The sequence below is a fragment of the Poecile atricapillus genome, chromosome 1 (assembly GCF_030490865.1).
Source record: "Poecile atricapillus isolate bPoeAtr1 chromosome 1, bPoeAtr1.hap1, whole genome shotgun sequence".
In the NCBI taxonomy this organism is placed as follows: domain Eukaryota; kingdom Metazoa; phylum Chordata; class Aves; order Passeriformes; family Paridae; genus Poecile; species Poecile atricapillus.
Window position 1 is genome coordinate 10,304,866 of NC_081249.1, and position 27,059 is coordinate 10,331,924.

At 34.8% G+C, this 27,059-nt stretch overlaps 1 protein-coding gene across 3 annotated transcripts in view; it reads left to right on the forward strand.

The window, feature by feature from the left end:
- Nucleotides 1-27,059, forward strand: part of DMD (dystrophin) — a 1,141,085-nt gene that overhangs the window by 454,061 nt on the left and 659,965 nt on the right. For all 3 annotated transcript variants that reach the window (XM_058829412.1, XM_058829411.1, XM_058829410.1), the window contains exons 16-19: nucleotides 4,225-4,404; nucleotides 10,220-10,395; nucleotides 19,053-19,176; nucleotides 26,756-26,843. In XM_058829412.1, coding sequence (XP_058685395.1) covers nucleotides 4,225-4,404; nucleotides 10,220-10,395; nucleotides 19,053-19,176; nucleotides 26,756-26,843 — 568 coding nt within the window. The remainder of the gene's footprint in view (nucleotides 1-4,224; nucleotides 4,405-10,219; nucleotides 10,396-19,052; nucleotides 19,177-26,755; nucleotides 26,844-27,059) is intronic.

The window sequence follows — 27,059 nt, forward strand, 5'->3', positions numbered from 1 at the left end:
GGTTTCTTTGTCCTTTCCCTTCTTATTCCTTCTGCAGCTCCTTAGGGGTTAATAAAAACATGCACTTTGAAACACAGACTTGGATTTTGATTAAAGATTGCTTAGGATTAAGTAATCTTCTTTGCAAAGGAAGGAAAACATGTCTCTGCTTCAGTGTATATACTTCTTGGAAATTCTACCAACCTGACATGTAGGCAATCTTGAAACTGACTTCAAGCCAGGCTTTTAACGTGGCATGGATTAGAGACAGCTCAGGATGCTTTAGAGTACCTTCATGAAGAAAAATGTATTACAAGAAATTCAAATTTATTCAAAAAATCTGTACTTTTGTATTTCAGAAGGTTGCTAGAGGAGATAGGTACAGAGGGTTGAAATGTTTGCCACAAATTGTGAAGTAGCAGACTATTAAGGGTTTGCAAGTGTTAAAGATAAGGCCAGTTTACATTTCATATTGATATTCATATTGAAAATATGATGTTAAGAAACACTTTTGTAGTATTTTCACAAGTTTCATTAATGAACTCTTATGAAGTCAAATTTATGTTAAAATTATGCTGCCAGTTTAAATTGTTAAGCATTATTGTCATGAAATAAGAGTGGTCTTGCAGGAAACTGAGTGAACAACGTAAAATAGTAAATAAAATGAGTTTTCCATAGCCCTGAACCTCAACAAGAGTCATGTCATCCTTAACAGAACAAGTGGAGTTAATTAATTGCAACTTACTCTTTTTTATACATAAATAACTTTGATCTTTTTAGAAAGAAGTTTCATAATGCAATACTTTAGGTATTTAAATAGTGGTGGTATGCTAGAAGAAAAGTGTCTGTTTAGTGTCTTTGATTTGAAGCAGAAAAGTAGCTTTTACTTTTGAAATTCCCTCTATCAAGTTTTAGACCTAGTAGCAATCATTTCCAAATTCCAGTGATATGTGTTTTTACATTTACACAATTCCCACTTGCTAGAAGTTTTTTGTATGGTAATTTACTATTTTAATCTTGTCTGAACCTTTGGGAATTTGTATTAATGTATCAGCCACATGTTTTTTTGCAGGAAATGGATTCTCCTCTTGGACTGACTTTTAGAAATAGGGAAAAATAGGATCAGTCCTGACCCTGACTTGCATGTCTTTTGGCAGATTTTATTTTGACATGTGTTTGAATGTAGTAGAGGAGAAGCTGTCACCAAGGATCACTCTTATAATTAGGTCTGAACTGTAAAAACAAGTCTGTGAGGGAATAAAAATGCATCTTTTCACTTAGAATAGATATTTTCTTAACAATACAATATCTTGATCCCTCAGTTGTCCAGTCATTTCCAGCAAGAAATAACAGCATTTTTTTTCCTGTTAGACTTTAAGAATTTTAAGTTTGATACTGTAATATGGCATAAGATCTTCCAGCCTATGTTTTCTGCCTCATATGCAGAACTTTGCCAGATTATGGTTGTGTTCTTTAGACAGTCTCTTTTACTGGAAGGAATTTTCTGAAGCTAATTTATTAAAACATTTGGCATTGTGACTGTTGATTTGAAATTATACAACCCTCCTACAAGGCCCTAACCATTCTGAAGTTACTGTTGTGAAATGGGTCTGTTGAGATGCTGTTCACAGTAGGAAATAAACTTGACTTTTAGATCACATTAATGCCCACGGACTGGAGACTGCTCCAGTGTGGGCTCTCCACAGGGTGATAATTTCCTTCAGAGCACATCTGCCTGTTCTGGTGTGGAGTCTTCCACAGACTACAGTTCATTTCAATGGATTTATTCAGTATTGTATGTGAAAATTTATCTTCTTTGTCATCAGCTCTCTTCTGGGATCTTCTTAGTTTAAAGGTCAGAAAAACAGTTTAGTGGGTAGTTGCTCTTCTTAAAATAGGTCCTTAAAACAACTGAGCTTTTTGTTGTGATTTATTTTGTTTGTTTTTTTTTTAATTTTCCACCTACCATTTGTTCACTGACTCTATAGTTTACTCTTTAATTCTTACATAAGGTGTAGGGTGAAACAGAACATGGACTGAGCTGGAAGATGTGATGCACTGAGAATGTAGAACTGAGGTGAAATTTGGAGGTGAAAATCCATGTAAGGCAAAGGCTTGATAGATTTTTTTCATGTCTAGGCCTACGTTTTGTAGTCTGTAAAATGAAGTTTTCATATTTCAATTTTTTTTTTTTTTTGGTAAAAAATACTGAAAGCTATTGCAAAGGTGTACAAGATCTATCTCTACATATTTCTAATATATATTCCATTAATATAGAGTTAAGTATTTTATTGCTTCACTTAATGTTTTTTGAGTCTTTTTTAAATATAGTAAATAAGTTAGATATTACACTATTTTTGACTGGAATAAATTTCTTTGCAGTAAAAAACTAACTTTACAGTGGGTGGTGCTGGTTAGACTATTACAGTAAGCAAAGTAAGTTTTTTAATCTTTAAGGAAAAGAAAAAAAGCAAGAAGAATTAAAAACTTAAAACCCCCCAAATAGAACCACATTATCAAAAATATGGAAATCACTTTATAATGTTCAAATATCAGGGTTTACAGCATGTAGTTGAAGTTATGAGAGATATATTTGATAATTAATTTCATAAAGCAAACTACCATGTTTTGCCTTTCAAACTGGGAAATTACATATTTTACAGTTACTATTATTATTTTAGGTCTATTCTTGTACTGGAAAAAACCTCAGAGTATATTTTTGGTTATTGTGGCCCATTGACAGTTTTTTAATGAAGAAATGTGAAAACAGAATCTCCCAGTATAGTTTTCCAGATTGACTGTAGCTGTCACAAAATCATATTAAGTTGCAGTGAGCAGTATCTTAAAAAAAAAAAAAAATTAACATTATTCTTTTTGTAGTGTTTCACTTCCTGCTTGTGCTGCAGGTGTCTGGGATTGATGCTGAACTCATGAGTGTGTTATACAGCTCTTGTGGGCTGGGATGATTGGAAATCAAACATTGCTCTTCAGAACTAACTAATGTTTCACAGGATACCATTTGTTATTATTCCAGTCAGTGTATGGTGGCCTCCACATGAGCTTTTTCTGACACTGTAGGCGTAAAAAAAGGTCAAATATAGCAGTGCTTGAAATTTAACATGCTAAACTGGTTTGCATCTACTTTCCTCCATCTGTTAGGTCTCCTACCTCTCTGAAAAGAGATTCTTCAAAATCAAGTTAGCTTCTACTTTTCAGGGATAGATCAATTTGAATTTTGATATTAACTGTACCTACCATTACTATGATGTTTCAGATCAAATCTGATGAGAAAGAGTACTGATTACAAAGACAATGAATCTTTCTTTTGCTGAATTGTATTTTTATTTACAATTTTGGACTATTATCATATACTGTAGGAAAGTATATGTAGACTAAATTCTGTTGTCTAACCACTTGTTTGATTATTCCTTTCATGCCTTGGGTATTAGAATGCAATCCACTACTGCATAGAAAGTTCAAAATTTGGCCATGGTTAGTAGGATTAGGGTGTAGAGAATGAATGTTTAAGGGATGGAAATCAGTGAAGTAAACCAGTTAAAGTTTTAGAAGGTAAACACAGGTAAGGACTGGAGCTCTGGATGCCCCTTGGATCTGTGAACAGCCATTTCATAGGCAGATTTGCATGTATAGATCTCAGGAGTATCAAGGTCACAGTGTGCTTTGGTTTTTTATGTGTTTGGGTTCTTTGTTTTGGGGGTGTTGTGCTTTTTTTTGTTGTTGTTGTTGTTGTTTTATTTTTGGGGTTTTTTCTTTGTTTGTTTGTATGATTTAATCCTTGTTTGGCATCAAATATTACTTTTCTAGGAAATTGTTTTTTCAATATGCAATATATAACAAAATACTTGGAAACTTTAAAGAAAGATTGTTTGACATGTTGATAAAGTTGTCAACATTGGTGCAGTTTTAAGGTTATTCCTGTAACACAAGTGTTAGTTTTTTGATTCATGTCATCACCTGAAGCCTGCTGTGAAGTTTGGAGTTTCTCCACCTTCTGTGTTATGTTGCTATGTAAGCTCTACCAGTAGTTTTTATGGAAACAACATCATGAAATTATAGGAACTCTTACCCATTTTCAGCTCTTTCTGATATTCTCCTTATTATTTTTCTTCTAAGTTTGTTGGCTTTCTTTTTTGTGGGTGTTTTCATTTGGGTTTTTTTTTTTGTTGTTTTTGGGTTTTTTTTCGTATGAATGTGTGTTCTTCCTTCTGTTACTTTGTTTAACAGATCCTAAAAGGAGATCTAGAAATGAAAAGGCAAATGATGAGTAAGCTGAAGTTGCTCAGCCAAGATCTGCTTGTAGCTGTGAAAAATAAAGCAGTGGCTCAAAAGCTGGAAAGTCGTCTTGAAAATTTTGCCCAGCGCTGGGAAAGCCTTGTGCAGAAGGTGGAGAGCAATTCTAAACAGGTTTGTAAAAAGCAGTTTTATCAGTTTGTGACAATCAGATCCTTTTGCAGTCAAATGCTTGAGGTAGTTCTGGTGCTGTTTGTCATCTTGTTTTAATTTTTTCCCCTGCGTTATTGCTTAAGACATTTGTTATTTTTAGGACATCATAATACAACTGTAATGTAGCTCTCCAGAATTTTATTTATCTCCTTCGTTTTTAATCTCTCTTTATAGTTTTGATTACTTTCTTGGGTTGTTTACTATGTTTTCAGGGATGATACAAACCATAATGAAAATACTTTTCCAGTTAATTTATTTTTAACCTGTAATAACATTAGCATTTTTCATAGCTGTCTCTCTGAAACAACACATAGTCTGAAATTAGTTCAAGAACTGTCTACTATTTCAAGTGGAATCTTTTTTCAACATTAAAAGTTTATAAATAATTGTTATTTTACTTCTGCATATGATAGGCTTTTTTTCAGGTTAAAAAGCGAGACTATAAAAAGAGAAACTACTTGGAAAAATAAATCAATCTATACCTGTAACTAAAGTTGCCAATGAAAAAATATAACTTCCTACTATTTTGATCACTTAATTAACTGTAATATATTAAATAAAATAAATAGAAGTTTTAAACCAGGTAACAAAATTCAGCACTCTGGTGTAGTAACCAAATCCATATCCAACTATTTTGCCTAGACATCTTATTAGCATCTCTTTCTTACTGGATTTAAACCCAAACCAGCTCCCTTTTTTCCATTTCATTATCTCACCAATACTGCGTTATGTTTGAGCTGTTATTATATGACTGGTAAAAGGGAAATGGATATTAAGGGTTTTTAATTAGACAGCACAGAGCTGAATGTTACAGCAGGTATCTCTGGCCTGTCCATACGGGTCTCTCACAGTTCTGGTCAGTTTGATTAAATTCCCTTTAATGCTGCCCTTTTCTGTTGCTCTCTACTAATACACCTACCAAATTATGATTGGGTAATTAAAGAAAAGCTGCTATACTTCATGTAGTAATCTGAATCCCTCTTAGTAATCTTGCTTTCAACTCATACTTTAATATTTTAGTTTGCTCTGTGATAGAAAAAGCAGTTGAAGTTGAAAAAATCAGTTTGAGAAAATATAAGGGAAGAAAATGGGGGAAGGGCACAATTTCACTTGGAAAAGCCATGTTGTGTACACAGCATTTAGAAGCTGAAAATAAGATTTAATTACAGTATATTTGCTGTAGAAAACCTCCTGTTTCAAAGCAGAGGAAAATTCCAGGGATTCATTTTTGAATTTGGGATGGCTAGGATCACGTGATTTGAGGAAGTTGGTAAGTCACTCCAAAGTAAGTTCAAGTCGTTCAAGTCCTGGTCAGATTGGTGATGGCTCCTAAATGCAGTTACTGGCTTTGAAAATGGAACTTAGATTACAGAAAATGAAGTGAGCAGCCCTGAGGCTGTCAACATAGATCAGCACAGCTGGGAGATGCTTTGGATTCCCAAAACAGTGTAGCTGTCCCATCACAGCAGAGCACACAGTGGATAAACTTTTCCTCCAAGGAGAAGCTGGTAAAAGTGATGTGCTGTCATGGGAATGCTGCTTCACCTTCTGGAAACATTGCACAGTCAGACCTGTCTGAAGGACCTGTTCCTAAGGCACTGTTGCTCTGTTCAGATGTATCTTGTGTGAAATACTGATGGTGTATTTGTCACCCTGGGTTTCTGTCTAGGCAGGACAGATAATTTCAGTGAAGTTTTTACATGTATTCGTTACAGAGCTTATTTATGTGTTTACACTGCAAGAAAAAATGCAAGGTCTCACTATGTTCTCTGCTAATGAACTGAAGAGGAGGAGACTTTGAAGAGGGTGAAAACCAGAATATTTTCCACTAAAATCTATCAGAAAATGTGTGTTTTATTCATTAAGCTTAGATATTGCTTTCAAAATTAACTTTACATGGTTTAGTGGTGGACTTGGCAGAGCGAGGTCAATAGTTAAACTCAATGTTTTTAAATGTCTTTTCCAACCTACAGGATTCTATGATTAATAATTTTCATAGGGCACTCATAATTGCATTTTTTTCCTTAGTTATTTCCCCTCTTAATAAAGTGTCACCAAATGATTAACTTGTTAACAAAATAAGAAATTAAATGGAAGACGCAACCTCAGGCTCAGTTCAAAGATGATTCTCCAACTAGACATATAAAGTAGTTATAAATCCCAAAGGAAAAGTGTGGAAAGTAGAATGTGAGTTCTCCCACATTTGGCTGAATTAATTTCTTTTGAATTCAAGCATCTAATCAGAACACATGGCTGAAGCTCCTGCTACAAATGACTGGATGGCAAGGGTGTGAGAGAGAGAGAAATCTAAAAAGCAGTTTGTCCTCATCATGGAAATGTCAGCTTTCCTTCACTGACCACACAGTGGAATCAAGGACAAGGACAGCTTGCTTAGGCTAGATGAGGAGCTTCCAGAAGCTCTAAAACCAGTTTTGCTGAGTACATTATGCTCCACTATATTGTACTGAAAAATCTTTCCAAACTAAGGAAAACACTATTCCTCATCTGAACTTCCCCACTCACAGAGATAAATTTCATCAAAGAACAGATGACAGCTCCAAAAGTGAGTGTAAAGGAAAATTATGAGTTTATCAGGACAGAGGGCATTTCCAAAGACAGTCATAAATGTTGGCATTAAAGGAAGGCTGCTGTATAAATGAGAAATAAAATGTCATAAAACTACTGAAGTGCTATACACACATTGTACATATGTTTGCCTATAGATGATGAAAAAGATTTTAATCTGTCTGCTTGGAAAAGAGATGACTTTTAACATGTTTTGAAGATGGGCTTGATGTGAAATTGCAGGCAAGCATTGTATTTTGAAAGCCTTTTAAAGTGCAGTCTTGTGAGTCACCTTAGCCCTTTACATATGATTTTCTAGTGGGTTAAACTCTAGTCTATATTGCCCCTTCTCAGAATCCCATTTGCTATTCAGGGACTGAGACGGATGAAGAAAATAGAGTTATTATTTTCACCATCCTTGAATAATACATGAAACACACCACTTTGGTGATTAAAATGTGTTTGGATTTTTGTTTTTTTTTTGGGGGGGGGGTGGTATTTTTCTTTTGTTTGGGTTTTTGTGGGGTTGTTTTGTTTTGTTTTTGTTTGGTTGGGGCTTTTTTTGGTTTTGGGGTATTTTTGTGTTTGTTTGCTTGTTTTCGTTTCCTTTTTTTTTTTTTTTTTAACCAGGTAAGCCAATAAAAATTACCTCTTTTTTGCTATTACTAATATTTCTAACAATTATGCTTTTCACACTAAAGTGTATGCAGTTTAAATGTGAACCAGCTTCATCTTGCACAGTAAGGCTGCAATCTACCTTTTATCCTTACCCTGTCTCTAATTAGAATAATTATGAACTTCAATTTCACATCTCCATTCTCCTTTTGAAGAACACAGTATTTAACCTCCACTCCTGTTGATTAAGAATGAAAAATACTTTTTTATTGTTTTCACATTCAAATCATTACCCCCCACAGCATCGTGCTTTGACGGCTCTGAGCAGTGATTGCGCTGCCAGCTCTGGAAGAGCAGTTCCCCATCCCGGCTGAAGCTGCTACTCCTGTAATTGGTATTATGCTGCAGATAATTCCTACAGTGCCCTAGCTGTGGTTTATTCTGTGTTACACCTTCTTCACTGGAAACTCTGCCCTGGTATTGATTAGCAAATGAAAACATGGCAGGATATGACCCTGGGTGTCCTAAACATCATCCTATCATTGATTTTTGGATAAAACAGATAAGAATTTTTTGAGAGGAGGAAACAGAGACAGAGAGACTGTATAGTTATATAATAGGCAAGAAATTCTTTCTGTTCTTATGTATGATCAGCTCAGGGAAAGATGACATCAGGTTCTATCCTCAAATGTCATGGAACCCTAGATATCAGAAGCTTTAACTTGCTCTTCCTTCTGCCCTCTAATTAATTAAAATAAAATGGAAAATGCTGTATAGAGTTTCAATAAAAATATATATGGAAATGCTGACTTAATACTGTCATGATTTCTGTGGAAAAAAAAGTCAAAATCAATACAGCTTGTTGAAAGAACTAAAACAAGAATGTTACTACATAAAATTTTAGAGATTTAAAAAGTCAACTGGGTGTTTTTCTCTTCCAAAGAATTTTGTAGTTCACACATTACCTAAATCCCTGCAGGTCACAAGCAGTTTATTCAATTGACAGAATTAATCCATATATATTTTTAAAACTCTGCTCTGAATCTAAATTTTTTAGTCTTCTTAGTAGTCAAGAATGCTCTAAAACCTAGATAACTGCCTGTTTCTAGAGGTGGAAGCACAGCATTGGGTTAACTGCTCTGTGTAAGAAATACTGACAATTCACAGTGGTAAATCAATTCCCTGCTAATCACTTGCACTGTCAGCCTGGACTAAGAACAGGAAGACTTTAGTGTAGAAGGCAATGTGAAGAATTCAGCAGAGTTGGCAGGAATTTGTTGGGGCATTTTTTCAGGTTTCTTGGCTTTACTGTTATTGCTTGCTGGGAAGAGACTGCTTGCTAACAGTTTCCCTTTCCTTGTCATTCTATTTTTCTTTTTCAATGCAAGAAAGCATTGTGGGAAAGGTGTTAGACCTGGTTGTCTTGTCATTGTTTATAGAAGCACTGTGTCTCAATAACAAAACTGGCTCAATTCTCTTACTGAGTTTCTGATGCAAGAAGTAATAGTTAATTTATGTATGTGCTTATACTTTCATGAACTTTGAGATATTGGCATTTCTGTTACTGAATTGGAAACTCTAATTCTTGCCTATTAGCAAAAGCAAAGAAGCAGGGCTTTTCTGATGCACAACTTTTTTTACTCCTGGTATAATTTTTTTTCTTTTATTTTCCATTTCACTGCCCTTAAACTGTGAGGTCATCATTGGAGCTGTAACTAGAGCATTTTGACAAATGAGCCATAATCTGACAGAATCAAAAAAAGAAGTGGCCTATTTCTCATGAGTTAAGGGGTTTAAGAACAGCTGCCCACATTTGAGTTGGAAAATGTTATATGGAAAAAAGTATATGGGCAGTACATGCACAAGCAGTGTGCAAACCAATACGAACAAAAACTATTTCTCACCATTATTTTAGTGCAGCTGAGCTATACAGGTTTTTTTCATATTGCTGGAGCAAAGCTAAATGCATTAGACAGGTAGTGTTTACAGTGTGTTACATACCATGGGTGTTAGTATGTGGTGTGACCCCTAAATATTGTTTTTTTTAATTACGGAATAAAACTGATGCAAATTAATTTGCCTTCTAGTGCATATGTTCTAATTTAAGATTTCCAGCCAGAATGTTAACTGCACTTTCATGCAAGTATATTATGGTGGATTACATTCTATCTGATTTTTTTTATAACTGGTAGGATTAATAATTGGTAATTTAGTGCCATTTTAATGTCTTTATCACCTCTCAAGGAGCAAATTTTTGGACTGGGGGCAGTCTGAAATTAATATTTAGTAATAGTAACATTTTATTTATTTGGTATCATTCAATTCCATTCATTTCTTTTCTTCATTCAGCATGGATTACAGGGAGCTATAAGTTCATTAGAATCTTTTCTGATTTTGACATTGGCTTTTGCAGATATCTTATTCACACAGCGTGAGTCAGATAAAACAAATCTTGAGTTGCGTGTAATGTTTTTTTCTGAAGGTCAGCCTGTGATCAGATGAGAGCAGTTTCTCATTATTTTCTATTGCTCCTCCAAACAATCTTTACCGAAGTCTTTCAAATAATGTATGACCTCTGTTTTTGTACTTCTCACAGATTTCGCAGGCTGTCACTACCACTCAGACATCACTAACACAGACAACTGTAATGGAAACTGTAACTATGGTGACCACAAGAGAGCAAATCCTGGTTAAGCATGCTAAAGAGGAACTCCCACCACCTCCACCCCACAAAAAAAGGCAACTCCTTGTGGATTCAGAAATTAGGAAGAGGTGAGGATCATCAAGAGACAGAGAGAGAATACTATAGAGTCGGGACAAAAATGCAAGAATAGTCATTTGACTGCAATATTTTTCTGTATGCTATTTTGAGCTTAAAATTTTATTTCTGTTCTCTTCTAGGGTACCAGCTGATTTTTATCTTTCATTGCTCAGCATGAGTTATGGATTATATTGTGCTTCTATTACACCTATTTAGCAGTATAGAATATTAATGATTAAATCAATTCTATCGCACAGTAATTATAGTCAGTACTTATGTATTGCATTGAGGGGATCCCACTTGACTAGGGTTTTGAAATGTGACAGGCAAGAAGTATTCTATTAATTCTAAGATTTTTATTCTTTAAGAAGAATTTTATAATAGTTAAAATACTAGTAATGAAGATACTGCCTTCTTTCTAAAATTCATTGTATTCATCTGGGCTGATGGGTCAGGAGTAAAAGTAGCAGAAATACAGCAGTTCTGCAGAGGCAGTTAATATTTGGTGAAACATGCATTATTATTTTCAGATTTTTTTCATGTGTAACTCAAGTACAAGTGGCAAGGGATTTTAAACTGATGCTGAACACTAGTTAAAGTCAGGAGAATATATTCTTAGGTGTTTAAGCAGAATTGGCTCAAGCACTAAGTTTCTAAATGAGGTGCTAAGAAGGTAGACTCAAACATTCATTATACTGTTTGTTTTGGAAACATATTTTGATATTCAGATAAACATGAGTTACAAGGTAACAGATTTGAGGACTGAAGAGGATGTGAAACTGCATTCCGTGTCTCATTTCTATAGACAATACCTTTGCTTAGTTCAATATGTTTACCAGAACGAGTATTCTCTTGTAAAATAACGTTTCATTTATTAAGAAGAATGAAATATAGCAAGAATAGGAGAATCTGAATAAATAATAGTTTTAGGAATAATCTTACTTCATAAGGAAGCAACATGCAAGACTACTGTTATAAAAGAAAGCATTAAATTCATTAAAACTAAATCAAGTAGGATGATTTTTTTTCAAACCTATTTTTTTAATTCTTCAAGAAAATTGTTGCTATATGCAGATTATAAAACTGGAGACCAATTGGCATAGAAGTTCCTTTTTCAACTACTGTATATTTATTGTTAGCATATATTTTCCTTCTTGCTCATATTCTTTTAATTTGCCTTAATACTGACAGTAAACTTGTCAGGGTACAACAGAATACCGATTTCATTCTCATCATGCAAGGATACTGCCTGAGAGGAGGAATTAGCTGGATTATGGGAATTGCTTTTGTTCCAAACTACCTTGGTGTATAGAAACTGATAATTGTGTTACTACAGTGCTTTTGCTGATGTCTGTCTAAAACACTGCAGCTAACGAGTTTATATATAAACCTGATTGATCCTTGGACAGAAAATAGGATGTTTTATCAACTTTGAGAGTAGGGTTGCTGTTAGATATATTACTGGTAGATCTGCTACCAAATTTACAGAGTGTTAATGATTTTTTACCATGCATACTAGGTTTCTGGGGGTTTTGATTTGTTTTAATGCTATCTAAAAATGTGTGCATTCACCATGTAATTTCTGTTTAACTTTTGGATAAGAGTCAAGATGGAACAATCTGTAGTTCTCAGTCTTTGCCTGGGATGAGTTTAGATAATTGAATAAGTTGTGGCTTCTTTTAGATATTTAAAATCTGAGTAATTTTCCTTTCTGCACAAGTTAGACTTTTATTTTGAGCTGCTAGAAGAGAAATCTGACTTTCACAAGGAAAAAGGGAGTTAATTGTTTAATTCTCTAACTATTGTGACTGTTACATCTGTGAGTGGAAGGACCTACATCTTGGGAACGTGCAAAGTAAATGTTGGAAATATCCACAGCTCTGCAGAAGGATGAATGATGGTTGTATTATCTGAAGGCAGTGTTTCTCCATTCAGATAATCTTTTTGGCATTTCTAACTGAAAAGAGAAAGCACCAAACCCCACAATTCTTTTACCTTTAATCTCTTGAAAGTCCAAGCGAGTGTTCTGCAGTGGGCAGACCAGTCAGTAAATAGCTCCAGAAAAACACTTTGAGAATAAACTTTGGGGAAGAAGTTTCAGCTTAGAATAGCAGATTTTGTGATGGTTTTTAATGAATATGTAAAAATGCAGTTTTGGAAATGAACACATTTTAAAGTATGCTGTTGTCTTAATCAAAGACAAGAAAATATAAATTTATACTAGATATAAGCATAATAATGGAAGAAGAAAGCTCATCTAAAAATTTGGGTGACCTGTTAAAATATATTTGTTCAGTGGTAACTAGATACCTTTTTGATCAATGTTTTTTTTTGATAGGAGAAAAAACATTGCATTCCCAAACAGCCAGGCCTTTATTTTTCGGGTGTATTGTTAGCCTCAAGATCTCACAGGGTTTTTTTTTTTGTATTCAGTTGTAGCTGCACCCAAGGATAAACAAAGCCCATGGTGCTGCAGGCCTTTTGGTTTTTTTGAAATAATTTAAAAGAATGGGGGTTCTCAACCTACCTCTCCTACATCACTCTATATTTTGTGTGTTTACAACCAGAATTTTCCCTGAGCACTTAATGACTACTAGTTAGATGGTTATGTACTCTTTAGTTTTGGTTTGATAAAAACCCCCTAGCAATTACTGAAGGCTTGTCAGGACCTTGCGAAGGTGAGTAACCAGATTGTGTTGGCTGCTTTCTGCAGTCACAGTAAAACACACTGCATGCTGCTGCTTGGTGTTTTTAGGCCTAGGAGGGAAAGACACATTGGGGGCTGAAGCTTTTTGAGATGGTGAATAATGCTCCCAGGTTTTGCCAGCATCTTTCATCTGTTCTCAGACTTTAGTCTGAGTTGTTTCTGTAAAGGAGTATGCTTGAAGTAAATTCATCAGGCTCCATTGCCACAGGTTTGGAAGTATTTATTTTCGCAGCTTCTCTGTGAACTAAATATTTTAGAGATACTAGATACTAAAGGAAGGAAGAGTAGTTTGAGTTTAGCTACTCAGTGAATATTGTATTAGGGCACTGGTAAGAGCACGGCCAAGGAGAAAAAAAAAAGGATTATTAAATTTGAAGCATCAAACTTTCTAGAATGCCAAGTGTTTTATCAGGATTGAAATTATAAAAATCTCTGTTTAAACTGAAGAAATTAAGAAGAAGCAATTTGACTTGTAGACCAGTAACATCCACAGGACTGAATATCCCATTTCCATTGCTTTATTTACTGTGGCATGAATGCATGGGAAGGAAGCCATTGATTTTTTCTTACCTCTTAAAGCAAGATTTTGCCATGTAGTGGAGGAAAGCAGAGATAAGAACCAGATTACTTTTTTTATTATTATTTCTTCCCCCTCCATTCTCCTGCCCAAAATCTAAAACTGCTTCAGGACTAATGCTTCAAAATGTCAGAATAACTCAGGTGAGTTAAGTGCTATTGCTAGTCAAAGAAAAGCTTCTTTTCCCACAGGAATCAATTTGAAACTGAGACAGATAAAATACTTGGAGCTGTATAATAGGATCTTGAAAAGTATGTATTAGGCATTAGAGCTAGAGATAAATGTAACACAGCTGAGGTTATAGTATTTAAAAAAACTGTAAATTGGAAAAAGGGATGCAAGTTAACATATTTATTTTCATGGTATTTTCATATTCTGGGAAAACAGGTCAGTTGCATATCACAGAAAAATCTGAAAACTATTTTGTTCATGCTAAGTTTTTAAATAGCAGACAAGTAAGAGCTGGTTAATATTTAGTTTAAACATGTTTGTAATATTAGTATGCTTAAATAACAACCAAAGATACCTTTCTTTGCAATTTGGTAAATATCTTTTTGCATGCTTCCTAAGGTTTTCAAGGAAAGTCTACTTGTCATAACATTATTATTGGTATAATGTTAATCTGAAGATTTGAAAGAGACTCGATGCTCTTTGAAGAGCAAGGTGTGTTAAAACAGGATAGTTGCTCCATCTAGTGTTTTTTCTTTTTATTTAACAGCTGTTAGATGAACTCTTCAAAAGGAGATAAACCCTTGTTTGAAAATTATTATATCTGGGATTCTAATACATCATTATTTAGAAAAGTTTGGATTTTTCTAGAAAAAAAAATCAAAGGAAAAATTACAGTGACTTTTTATGGTCTTTTTGATAGCTGTTGTTTCATATATCCCATTTCTCTGCAATGAATTATGTTAGGACTAAATGGTGACTGTTTAGCACTTTTACAGCCCCTCCATTGGGTTTTTTGACCTTTATTCTGTTACAGAATTGCAGTTTGTGCTCTGGTATTGTTATCTAATGATAGGTAAAAAATTCAAAAAGAGGATGGTCGTGTCTTCAATTTTCCTGGTGGTTTTTAATTTCATTATGTCTGTAGCGAATGCCAGAGGAGAGGAAAAGGTGACCAAGACACAACAGAATAGTTTTCTTTTCCTTAGAGAGGGAATAATTAATAACCATTTTCATTTGGAGCCTAAAAGTATGGCTATGTTGAGGTTTGTATACATGGGCACTTCCTAATGCTTCGTAAGCATTTTTCTTTTATCCTTTTTGTGAGGTGAGAATTGGATTAGTGACAAATAAACAGAATTTATATTCTCACTTAGCACCTGAAATTACTGGCAATATTATCGGAGTGGTACCAGTCAGCACTTGCTGCAGGCCATGATGATTTGGTTTAAAAGTACTCTGATGGTTCTAGTGAAGTTTCTGTTGGAGATGCTTGGGATTGATTTTTTATTATTATTATTATTTTCATGCCCTGTATGCATTACAGAAATGCGCTGGTCATAATGCTGATGAAGCTAAATTTAACAGTACCACAATGTAGAGGGAGAGTCAAAATGTCATTCCAAAAGGAAATAAAATTATTTTAAATCTAAACCTAAAACAATAGGAAGATAAAAATATTTGTTTGGCTGAATTTCCAGTTGAATTAGAAGATAAGAACAACTCTATTTATCAATTAATGGCTCATCAACTACAGATACAGAGGAGGAAGCAAGACAGCAAGGAATTAGATCAGAATAATTCTTCCAATGGTCACCATGTGCTGTAAAGTTGTTCTTTGATATGTTCTAGGCAGCAAAGAGCTACAAGTTGAGAACGACCTCTGGTGAGCTGGGGATTTCAGTCCAGACATGGAAATGAAATAATTCAGTGCAGTGGTTCTTGCATCAAAGTTGTATCATTCCCTGCCAACTCCATATGTAGGCAAATGGTTTTATGTCTGCCCAGGATTGGCAGTGGTGACTGGCCTGGTGTGAATTTTGTTTGAGGAGGGAAGGAAACAATTGAGCAAAGGAAATTGTCAAGCAATTTCTGTCTGTTAAAAGAAAAAAATACTGAAACCACTGTTTATCCATGGTAGCAGTAGCATAGTAATGTAGTTTAAAGATTACATTTATTCAGTTTATGGCCACATGACAGGAAGATACTTCATGCCTCATTTCCTATGCGAACTTATTCAACACTGAATTTGTTTGTATATCTAATTTCTCAAAGTATATTTAAAACTCATCTTCATATTTTTAATCTATGCCAGTCACATTTTCATGGAAAATTCTCTACAAATTTATTTTCTGGATCATCCTAAGCCATATGCCCACTTCAGATTCCCATTTCAAACTTTCTTACTAGATCACCATGTATTTGTTCTAAATTTACTCCTTGTTCTGTCTTTCCTTCTCTCTATTAAATACATGATAAACCTCACCTTTGAGACATTTCACAGCTTAATTGCATCACATTTTTCTCTTTCTCTGCATAGAATTTCCAACCCAAATACTCCAAAGAATAGAGTACTCTTGTCCTACCAGAAGTCCCCTATCTGATAAAAAAAAATGATGGAAATCACTAGATAAAAAGAGTTAATTTGTTTATATTTTACGATAAAAACAAATCTCCATTTGAACTCAGCTGATATGTGATGGCATGTAAAGTGAGGGCTGTGGGACCAGTAAAAATAGTATTTCCCTTGTGGAACACCAGAAGAAAAGACTAAGTGGAAAACAAAAACATGACTTCTGCATGAAGAATAAATCCTCTTTTTCAAATGGAATTTTTAGGTGGGGAGCTTGCCAATGTACATGCTAAATTAAGGGAGTTATTTAGAGTAATTTCTTGAGTGATTTTTAGTTTTGTATTTTCCATTGATCTATTTTTACAAGTTCTACTTGGGCTGAAGTTTGTTGGGACAGAGAGTCAGTCTTGCACTATTTTATGTCTAAAGTATTCTTATTCCTAGGAGATTTAAATACTCTATTTATACTTTAATATCAATCTAGAGCTAATATAATTTCTAACTGAAGCTGTGCTCAGTAAGGAAGCATCCAGTCACTAAAGCAGAATGATTAAATGCCATTTCTACCAGTGTTTCCTCCTTTTACACAAGATGAGCATGACAGAGTATTTTGGTTTTTTTGTCTAAGATGTCTTTATCTTAAAGATATTTATGTACTGCAAAAAGCCATTTAGATTTAAGTTTTATTTATTTTAATTATTTTCTGCCCCTCTCTGTATTGCCCTTTTTTAAACAGAAGGCTTTGTTTCTGAAATTATATTTATCTCCAGAAGAAACTGGAAGTGACAGAGCAATCTGTTACACGAGATCAGTTTTTTCATATCAGAGAATCATGTCATATTATAGAATACTTTCAGTTGGAAGGACCTTAAAAGATCTATGTCTAGTACTTGCCACCATCTCATAGCTCTCTGGGCCATGAGATGTGTTCCTAATTATTTTGTTTTACTGTCAAAACCATCCCAAATGCTCCCATTCCTCTTTCCAGGTGTTGCAGAGGCAAGGGCTAAATCCTTTTTTTGAAGAATTGATCAGTGATAAACATTTTTCTGCCAATTTCCATCCTGTACCAGGGTAAGACCTGGCTATTTTTCAGAGAACTGGTCTCATTAATTCTACTTGCCTGCAGCTTCAGAATGGAACAAGTACCAGAACTCATACAGTTTTACCTGCAGTCAAGGAACTTTAGTACTCAGGGACTGGTAAACATTGCTGTCAGATGTCTGGTGCTTTGTGATCATCAAATATGCAGTCATTATTTGTAGAACAGAGGATAGCATTTTATTTCAAGAATTGCAGTTGATATAATGATCAGAAATAAAGCTGAAGAAGGAAGCTCTCAACTGACTGGAGTTCGTGTTCAGAGATGAGAATCTGTTGCCAGCACACACATTCCTTGAACCATCTGGGAATTTTATTTTGTCTTTTGCCTAGGAATTTGTAGTTCTTTATAAAGCTGAAGGTTACTGCACCATCATTCACTTCGAAGTCATATTTTTCTGCTTGAATGAGTATTCTATTAGTATTATCAGGAAATTTTTAATCAAAAGTTTTCCTAAGAGTTTTTTAATTTGTATATAGAATATTGGACTGGGATTAAGGCAGTGTGTGACTCTTTTTCTTTTGCTTTCATTATTTATGAATACAAAAAATCACAGTGGAGAAGGAAAAAAAAGGGAAGTATAAATATTCACTCAAGCATGGAACTCCTTGTATTCAGTTTTCATTTTTGTATATTTAGATTTATCAAGCACCTGGTTTTGCCTTAAATCCTTGTATTTCAGAAGTATAAATCCTTGTATAAATTAAATGTATTTTTAGAAAATAATTAATTCCTCCAGGAGTGTAATTGTTGTTCAAGTTACTGATTTTAGTGGATTTTCAGCTGCATGCAAATGATACAACCCATAGTCACAAAGCAAACCGAAAGATACAGCTTGTTATTTTTTTTCCCTCAGGTCTTTCTGCTCTATTGTGTTCACCATATTTCTGCAGAAGGAAAGTCAGCTGCAAAAGGGATATAAATATTAGAACATACTGTGCAATAAAGAAATGCAATCAAGCAGAGTGTGGCACAACTGAGAAAAAATATTGGCTGAGGCTTCTTTTTTTAAAACCTACAGTAGATACTGAATCACAATTTGCAGTTCATAGACATTAGTAACTATCTGCATTTTGAGACATTACCTGAAGAGCAGTTAACACAAATTAAGACCGGTTTTAAAGGAGCTGTTGAAAGAATCCAGAATGTAGTAAAGAGGGCTGTAGAGGAAAAACTAGTTCTAAATTAAGGACAGAGAGTTGGGGATCATAATTTTGGCTTCTAAAGCTTTAACCATGGAAAATTATACTTTACTTGTTGATTAGTGCTAACATTCTAGATCAAATTTGAGTTAATCAGAAACATTTTTGTCAATTTTTCTGCTTTAATTTCCTTCCTAATATTATCATCACAAGCTGGGACAGTGATCTCACAGGTTTGAAGGCTGCATTTGGTCAGTCGGATAGGGCCTTACATCCTGAGCTCAGCCAACAGCACTTGTGACATTCTTTCTTCACTGACAGACATTTGTTTCATATCTTCCAAACACATTAGCTTGAAAAATCAGAATACTTACTGTGAAAATTATAACATCTGTTCAGCTGTCAAATCGGGTCTTAAACATGAAAAAGTATTTCTTTGTTTCTAATTTTTAGAGTGAATAGTTTTATGAACTCTCTGATGAGATATGGGAGTTTAAAACTGTCTTTTGCTGACAGAAATTGCTGTTTATTCACTTGTTTAAACAACCATGTTTTCTGCCTATCCTGTTTTCAGAAACTGTGGAAGTTGAAAGTCTTGTTGCACTTTTCTGTCTCTCAGGTTTGACTCGGACACCACAGAGCTGCACAGCTGGATGACCCGCTCCGAGGCAGTGCTGCAAAGCCCCGAGTTTGCCGTCTTTCGGAAAGAAGGGAACCTCTCAGACCTCAGAGAAAGAGTCAATGTAGGAGAAACTACTTGTGTACTGTCAGTCTCTATTAGCTTGTCAAAGTGCTTTCAGAGTCCAACTTTAAGCGATTTACAATGTAGACTGACAAGCATTGATTGTCCAAGATAAATTTAGATAGTTCGCTGTTTCTGTGAATTTCAGATTTTTTTTTGGCACCAAAATTACTGCACAGGTTGTGTGAACTCACAGATTTTTGTTGTTGTTTTTGTTCATACATATTCATATTTAATTAAGGTATTCTAGATCCATGAAAGTCTTAGGTAAAGTTATACCAAAGGCTATACATCATTTCTTAAATATGCAACATCATTCTATACTGACAGCTTAATTTGACATTATACATGCATAAACTGAAGAATATGAAAAGTGTCACTGGAGTGGATGCTAAAAAAAATCCATATCTTTTTGCTTTTACAGAGCTGTAAAATATATATGACAATCACCAGTTTCCACAGGACTTTCATTGGGTTTTTTTTTTTAAACTCTACTGTAGTACCATATCAGAACCAAAAAATGTTCTTTTCTGCAAAAATGAATGGTTCTGCACTGCAAAAGCAGTAGCTATGTTTGTATGGGTCTGTGTGTCACAGAATGAATTACTGAATTTAGCCCTAGAAAACTAAACTCTTAGAAATTTTCTTCCTTATTTAAATTTTGTAGATCAATGAAAAAGTGCCCAACTTTTCCAAGTAGGAGAAAGGTTTTTATTTTTTCTTTTTTATTTTTTTAAATTTTCTTGGATAGTATGTTATGGAACATCCTTAAAACCAGTGTTGATAGGTACTCCTAGAACACAAAGAGATGGGACAAAGTTACTGTATTGAATTTAGGTTTGTTGCTGGTTTTTATCATTTTCTGCTTTTCCATTATTAATCAGCTAGATAAGACTTAGTAACATGGTGACTGTAAGTGTACATTTTTAAATTCCATGTTCAAGTCCAAGTTTCTTGCAATAATTTTAGCTATTTATATTGTCATGAGTGCTAGAAATTATGCATTCCAATGGAATATATTGAATTAATCCATGCCACAACTTGATGTTATGTGGAATATACATATATATACATATATATGCAGAATGGATCAAATACACAGAGAAGGTTTGATGGGTTCACATGCTTCCACAGTGAGTTAATAGTATTCATCTAATACATTAATAGATATGCAATTAATTTTCCAAGTGCTTCAATCTAAATTTTAAAAGAAACAGAAAAAAAGAAACAAAATACTCATCTCCCCTTCAGATATTCACATTTTGAGGAACATATGTATTTCAAGGATGAAAATTAGCTCATCTTGACCTACAAATTACTCGGGCTACCCACACCATCAGGTTTCCCATTGGTTCTACCTCATATTGTCTAAGACTTGATAAAAACATTAAAGGATCCAGGAGCCCTGGTTCACCTTCCTCCTTCTTTCCTTCTTTGCTTTTGAGGAGGTGGTGATTGCTGCAAGGGAAGGGTGGAGGTGGGTGAACCACAGACCTCCTTTGGTCCCTGCTGGAATTCCACCAGCTCCTGCCTTGTCTTTGCTGGAACTGAGGAAGAACATCGGGGCTGGGAGGCCACTACCTATCACCTTTATCTTTATATTTCACCTCACTTCAGTTGGTGAAAACACACAAAATACTGGAGAAAGATGCGTGGAATTTGACCAGTGCACGAGAATTTAAAGTTTGAATTCAAGAAATTAAAGATAGCAGGAGATATTCCAGATGTTCCTTTGATCTCCTTGGAAATTTAACAAACAAACTGTTAACAAACAAAATTCCAGCCTTTTTTTTCAGTAAAGTAGTGCAGAAAATGACTTGTTTTGTATCAAGAGAGATCTGAGACAAACCAGTACTTCTAAGTAGATAAAAGAAAAATTGATATGTATCCTTCATTAACAGTGAAAATATTTTTAAGGAACAAGACCCATTTTAATTTCACAGAGTGTCACTACTTTTAAGATAAATTTTTTATAGAGAAAATCAAGTTACATTTAGAAGTTTCTAGTTGCTCTAAGAGAGAAAACTTTCTATTACATGTATTAATTTGATAGTGAGAACTCTGAAAGATGACACCTGACAAATGCTACATGGATTGTGTTCAGCTAGGCTGTCTTTGAACACACTTTTTTAAAATGTAAAGAAAAATATCAAATTTTTCTGAATGCCAGGTTTTAAAACTATTCCTGATCTGACTTTTCTTGTCTTGTCTTGTCTTTTCTTGTCTTGTCTCTGTGTCCATCCCTAAAATGAGAGACAAAGCAGAAATTACTGTTCAGTTGATTTGAAGTTTCATTGCTGCCTGCTAACACTTTTATTTATTAGTTCTCTCAAAATGAACCTCAAATCAATGGAAAATAAGATAATATGTGTTTTAACTTATTATATAATCTCTAGTAAAGTTGTAGAAGGCATATAAAAAGAGAAGAAATGCAGGAAGGAAAACATATGTGAGAGATAATTGAAATAGATTTTATTGTACTGTTGTCCTTTAAGCCCAGCTGGCAACAAGCACCACACCTGCTCACTTCCACCCACCCCAGTGGAATGGGGAGACCCAGAAGTAAAACTTGTAGGTTGAGATAAGAATAGTTGAATGAAATAAGGTAAAATATAATAATGATGACAAATAATAATTCAGATAATAGAAAGAAAACAACAAACAACAAGCAAGTGATGCATGATGCAATTGCTTAGCACCTGCTGACCAAGGCCAGACCCCCTCCCTGAACCCAAATAAGTGCTCTTCTAGATAACTCCCCCAGCTTATACACTGAGTTGTTCTATGGTGTGGAATATCCCCCTGGCCACTTTGGGTCACCTGTCCTGGCTGTGTTCTCTCCCAGGTTTTGTTTTTTTGGTTGTTTGTTTTTTGTTGTTTTTTTTGTGTGTGTGTGTATCACTGTCAGAGAATGAGACACACTAAAAAAAAATTCTTTACTTAGGATATTCACAACTTAGAAAACCCAAAACATGAATGTTATCAATACTGTTCTCATAATGAATCCAAAACACAGCACTGTCCCAGCTACTGGAAAGAAATTCTCTGTATCCCAGCCAAGCCCAGGACATGCACTGACATCCACAGTCACACCCTGGTGTTGTACCCCTACGTGCATGCATGTGACCATCTACACACGAGTGCAGGAGCCCCATCTTGCCCTTAGGTTATCATTTAGGGGTTTTGCCCATATGATAACTCAAATTGATTTATCACAGAACACCTGTGCTTGCCTGACGTTAAAACCGTCCTTTATTGATTATTTGAAATATTGATTTATTGATTATTTATCCTGACCACAGTCAGTGGTGAGTCCTAGAGCCTTTTTTTGTGATGACTTTTTTTTCTGCTGTTCTTTTGGGGACAGGTTGCTAGTTTAAGTTGGTTTTGGTTTTATTTTCTTTTTTTATTGTGGCTGCTTGCTCCTGCCCATCATTTTTCATGGATGAGGGATCACTTCCATAAGATTTAGTGGAAGTATATCTGCTGCATGATAGAGGGACAGAGACGCTGGAAATGAAATCCACGAGGAAATCTTGTTTGCCATCATTGGTGATTCATAATGTGCAAAAGCTTGCTCCCATCCCAGCTCAGAGGAGTCCTGGGGGAGACAGAGCCAAGAACAGGCTGTATGAAATGCAGTGACTCTGTTAGCCAGCTGCTCTTCAGATCCTGGCAGGAAATTAGCCTTTGGCACGTGTATTATGTGGCTTGAATATATTAGATATGTGCAAAAAGTCCATTCCTATGTCAGGGGAGAAGAAAAGTATTTATATCCCTTCCCTGATACAGAAGAAAGATATTTACCTTACCTGGGTGGGGAGAGTGCAAAGCCACAGGAATAGAAGTTTCATTGTTGAAAAGCCATACTCCTAAATAACAGAGACATCCAAATATTAATGTAGTAAATATTGTTATACTGCATCCCACCATAAATATTCTACAGTTAGTGCATGTGTACTAAAATCAGACCTAAGAATGGCTCAGGGCTTCTATGTTTTTCTTAATCTATAATGAGCTTTCAGTATTATAAGTTCAAATATATGGACGTTCAGGTGCAAAAAGCCTCCACAATTTCAGGTAGTAAATCCTATTTAGTAAGTTGGATTTGAGACTATCCAACAAGAAACTGGAAATAACAATCTTTGAAAGGAGTTTTGGTTAGCCAAGAAGAAGAACCTAGAATATCAGAATCAAAGATAAACACAAGGAACAGATGTAAGGGAAAATGTCAGATATCCTAGACAATTAAATTTGTTCTCTTGGCATTCTCAGAAGCCCCATTCTCATATGTTTGTTTTGTTTTAGTGACCTTTTCCAGGCATGTTTTGTTGGGCATGGATATTTGAGAGCTGAATCACTGTCAGAGGTGGTGATGATAATGTTGCATGCTCTGCCCTCAGGGGTGCTGGGTCACCATCACAAGAGGTCAGGGAGTCCTGCTACCCTGCATCCTTTCACAGAGCTCTCAAACAAGGATGTTGATTTGATATATTAATAATATCCAAATTTCTCCAGCCATCAATATTTTCTAGGTTATGAAGTCATTAACTTCCAACTGAAATCTCAAGGTCAAATAAAATGTTTAGATTTGTAAAAACAGTCCCTTTGCCTTTGGCTAGCATTTAGCTAAAAATGAATTTATAATGTTTTTCAATCAACTAAAACTGGGCTATAATGCATTTGCATTGTCTGTTGCAAAGTAGTGCAGAAGAGAATTAATCTCTGTTTGGACAAAAGCCTGTAAAGTTAACCTTTTTCTCTAAAATTGGTGTCTTTTTTTTATGAAAAATCTTTTACAGAATGCAAAAAAGTTAAAAAAGGGGGGAGTTATATATTTTTAAAGATATTATGAAGTGCCTTAGCCACTATTGTCAAAAAGTGTCCATTACAATGCACAGAATTTAAGTTTCTATACTTCACAAATCCCTTCAAAATTACTCCATTCTACTTGTGCCATACATGAACCTGGATCAAGAGCATGGCCCCCTTCAGTAAAGGGAAAAATGATGAAAACAGAATCAAGGAGATAAATGGCAGATGTTTCCAGGACTGCTCCATTGATTTCTAGGCACTTGACATGGGGTTATGGAAATTCTTGTGAGGATCTTAAAAGCCCAAGATAATTTGCAGGTTTGCCAAACGATGGCAGAGTGTAGGGACTAATGTCAGGAGCATGTGGTCAGTGTTTTGAGTAACTGGAGTGAGTTTCCTCCCTTTCTCCCCACGTCACATCACTTGTCTTGAGGAACACTGGGTTCAGGCTCCCCTCCTTTGGTTATCACTGTGCTTCCTGTGTGTGTTTGTCCTCCTGTAACCAGAGTTAGATCTTCACTTGCATAATATGTGCCAACTACATAAAAATGAATGGAGAAAAATGATTGACAGAAAGTTTGATATGTGCAAAATCTTTTGTGCTTATTTAAGGACTCCACACATAGTGCTTATATTTTCTACCATGACCTGGGAATTTGAATCTTTCAGGAGAGAGGTGGGCATTTCTCCATGTTCTCCTGCACACATAGCAAATGCTGGGCAGGAAAGGGTTGACTTCCACAAGCTTTTATGTCATATCATTTGTATATTTTTAAAATATAAGTTTTATCATATTTTATAAAGTAGTTTTTTGGGTTTTTTTAATGATTTGTTTCTGCTCACTTCAGTTATACATATGATAATTACACACCTGGTATTACAGACAGAATAGAATTATTTTCAGTATATTTTAGTGTTTTAACGATACCTTTGAGTTCTCAGTAGTTATTCTCATGTTAATTATACCTGGCATTATAGACAGAGTAGTATTATTTAAGATTCTGTAAGAGATTTTGGATCTCTGCAGAGAGTTAATTTATTTTTTTTAATTTGGAAAATATTTAAATTTTTCTGTGGAATGGTACAAGATTTTATTGACCTACAAAAATGAGAGATAATTCATACAGTCATCTCTAACTCACTGGGATTAAAATTCATAATATTTCAGTGGTTATCTATTAAAGATATTTTTCTAAAATACAAAGTATTTTATTATTCTATAAATATATTTTCTTTATATATTTTATTTATCCAAAATTGTTTTCATGATAGTCTTAAAAAGAATCTTTGAGATATTTTTAGGAAGCCTGCTGTTTAACCATTTTTGTGTGCACAAATAAATAGCAATTATAGGTAGGCTGAAAATTTTTCTTTCAAGTTTCTGTGTCTCATCTATGAAGTCTTCCAGGGAGCTGCTTCTTGTTAAACTGAAGATGTTTTATACATCACATTTTAAAAGTTATTTTAAGAGAGTTTATTCAAAGGTGTTTATAGTCATTCCATATGGGTGCAACAATCTATTTGAAAAATAGTATTTCCAAGTTTAAGGGCATAAGGTTTTTTTAGTTAATGAATTTTTACACACCTACTTGAACTTTCTTTTCAGTTTAAGGAACCTTTTTTGAAGTTATGCAGTATCTAACTTTGCTGTGGAAACAAACAGGGTGATGGGGAAGCCCAGTGGGGTCAGCCAGCCTGGGAAACTTCAGCCAGGGCCAAGTGTTTGGTTCCCATATACATCATGTAGGATTTGGGGGGACACATCCTCTTGTGTGTGTGCATCTACTGCAGGAAAGTGAGTGACCCGATTTATGGGACACTGTCTTGGTCAGGCTCTCTGGGACATCTATAGATTTTTGGTATCAAACTTGACTATGGGCCCTTATTGCATATTTAAGCTTCTAAATTACAACTAAATTGTGCAACTAATTTAGTTTAAAATCAATAAAGTGACTTCATGGTGCTAATTACAAGACAGCATTGATGAGCTGTCAGATCTAAAATGAGTTTACATTCCACCAGTATTTCTACTGACCCAAAATGATATGTAAATTTAGATTCCTACTATATCTTGTAATTTTAGCAGCTGGCCTTTACTAGGCCTTACTAGATGCCCTGAACATTGGTGAGCAATTTTTGTGTACAGAAAGGTGAATCAAGAGTATTAAGAACAATACATAATGAGAAGCCTGTATTAAATCTGCAGTTAACTCTTCTTATGGGTGTCTGCTGCATGTGGTTTTATATATGCATTTTAAAGTTGTTATTTTGTTTTCAAACAATAGCAATAATAGTGATATAAGTAATATAGTAATAATAGTAATATAAGCAAACAAATTTTATATGGGTTTGATACTAAAGGATTCTGTGAATCCCTGTGATTTGGTGATAATGGTCAATTGCTTTTCCCATGAAAATTAGCTAATCTCTTCTTCCACAAGGAATTTCTGTTGAATTAATATTTTCTTTCTGAAATAATGTGCTTCAAATAGCTCCTAATTTCTATGTCTTTTATGTGTCTATCAAACACTAATGTGTCACTTTTCAGCACTGTTGTGTTCTGACTCTCAGTTTTTGTATTTGACTTTGACTGACTCCCTTCCTGGTGGTTTATGGTACCTGCTATTTCATTGCAAATCGGGGGCTGTTCAGGGCAATATGATGGGTTAAAAAGTCTCAAGAAATCAGAAGACATCCCTGAGATTAATTACTTTCTTGTTCAAAATCCCTCTGTTAAAATACTCGTCTTTCCTGTCATGCTGCAGGCCATCCAGCGAGAAAAGCCTGAGAAGTACAGAAAACTGCAAGATGCCAGCAGATCAGCTGAGGCCCTGGTGGAACAGATGGTGAATGGTAATTACATGGGAGTTGCTTTAGATAATCTTCTTAGGGATTTGATAAACGAACAGGTTCATATTTATCACAAGAATTATATTAGCACGTACTGTCTAAATGAAACGGTAAAGTGATATTGCCTTATATTTCTTTTATTATTTCTGAACGTTAAATCTGTTAATTAGGAAAGAGAAAAATGTATTACCAGTTTAGTATCATGCAAAGAAGTGTGCT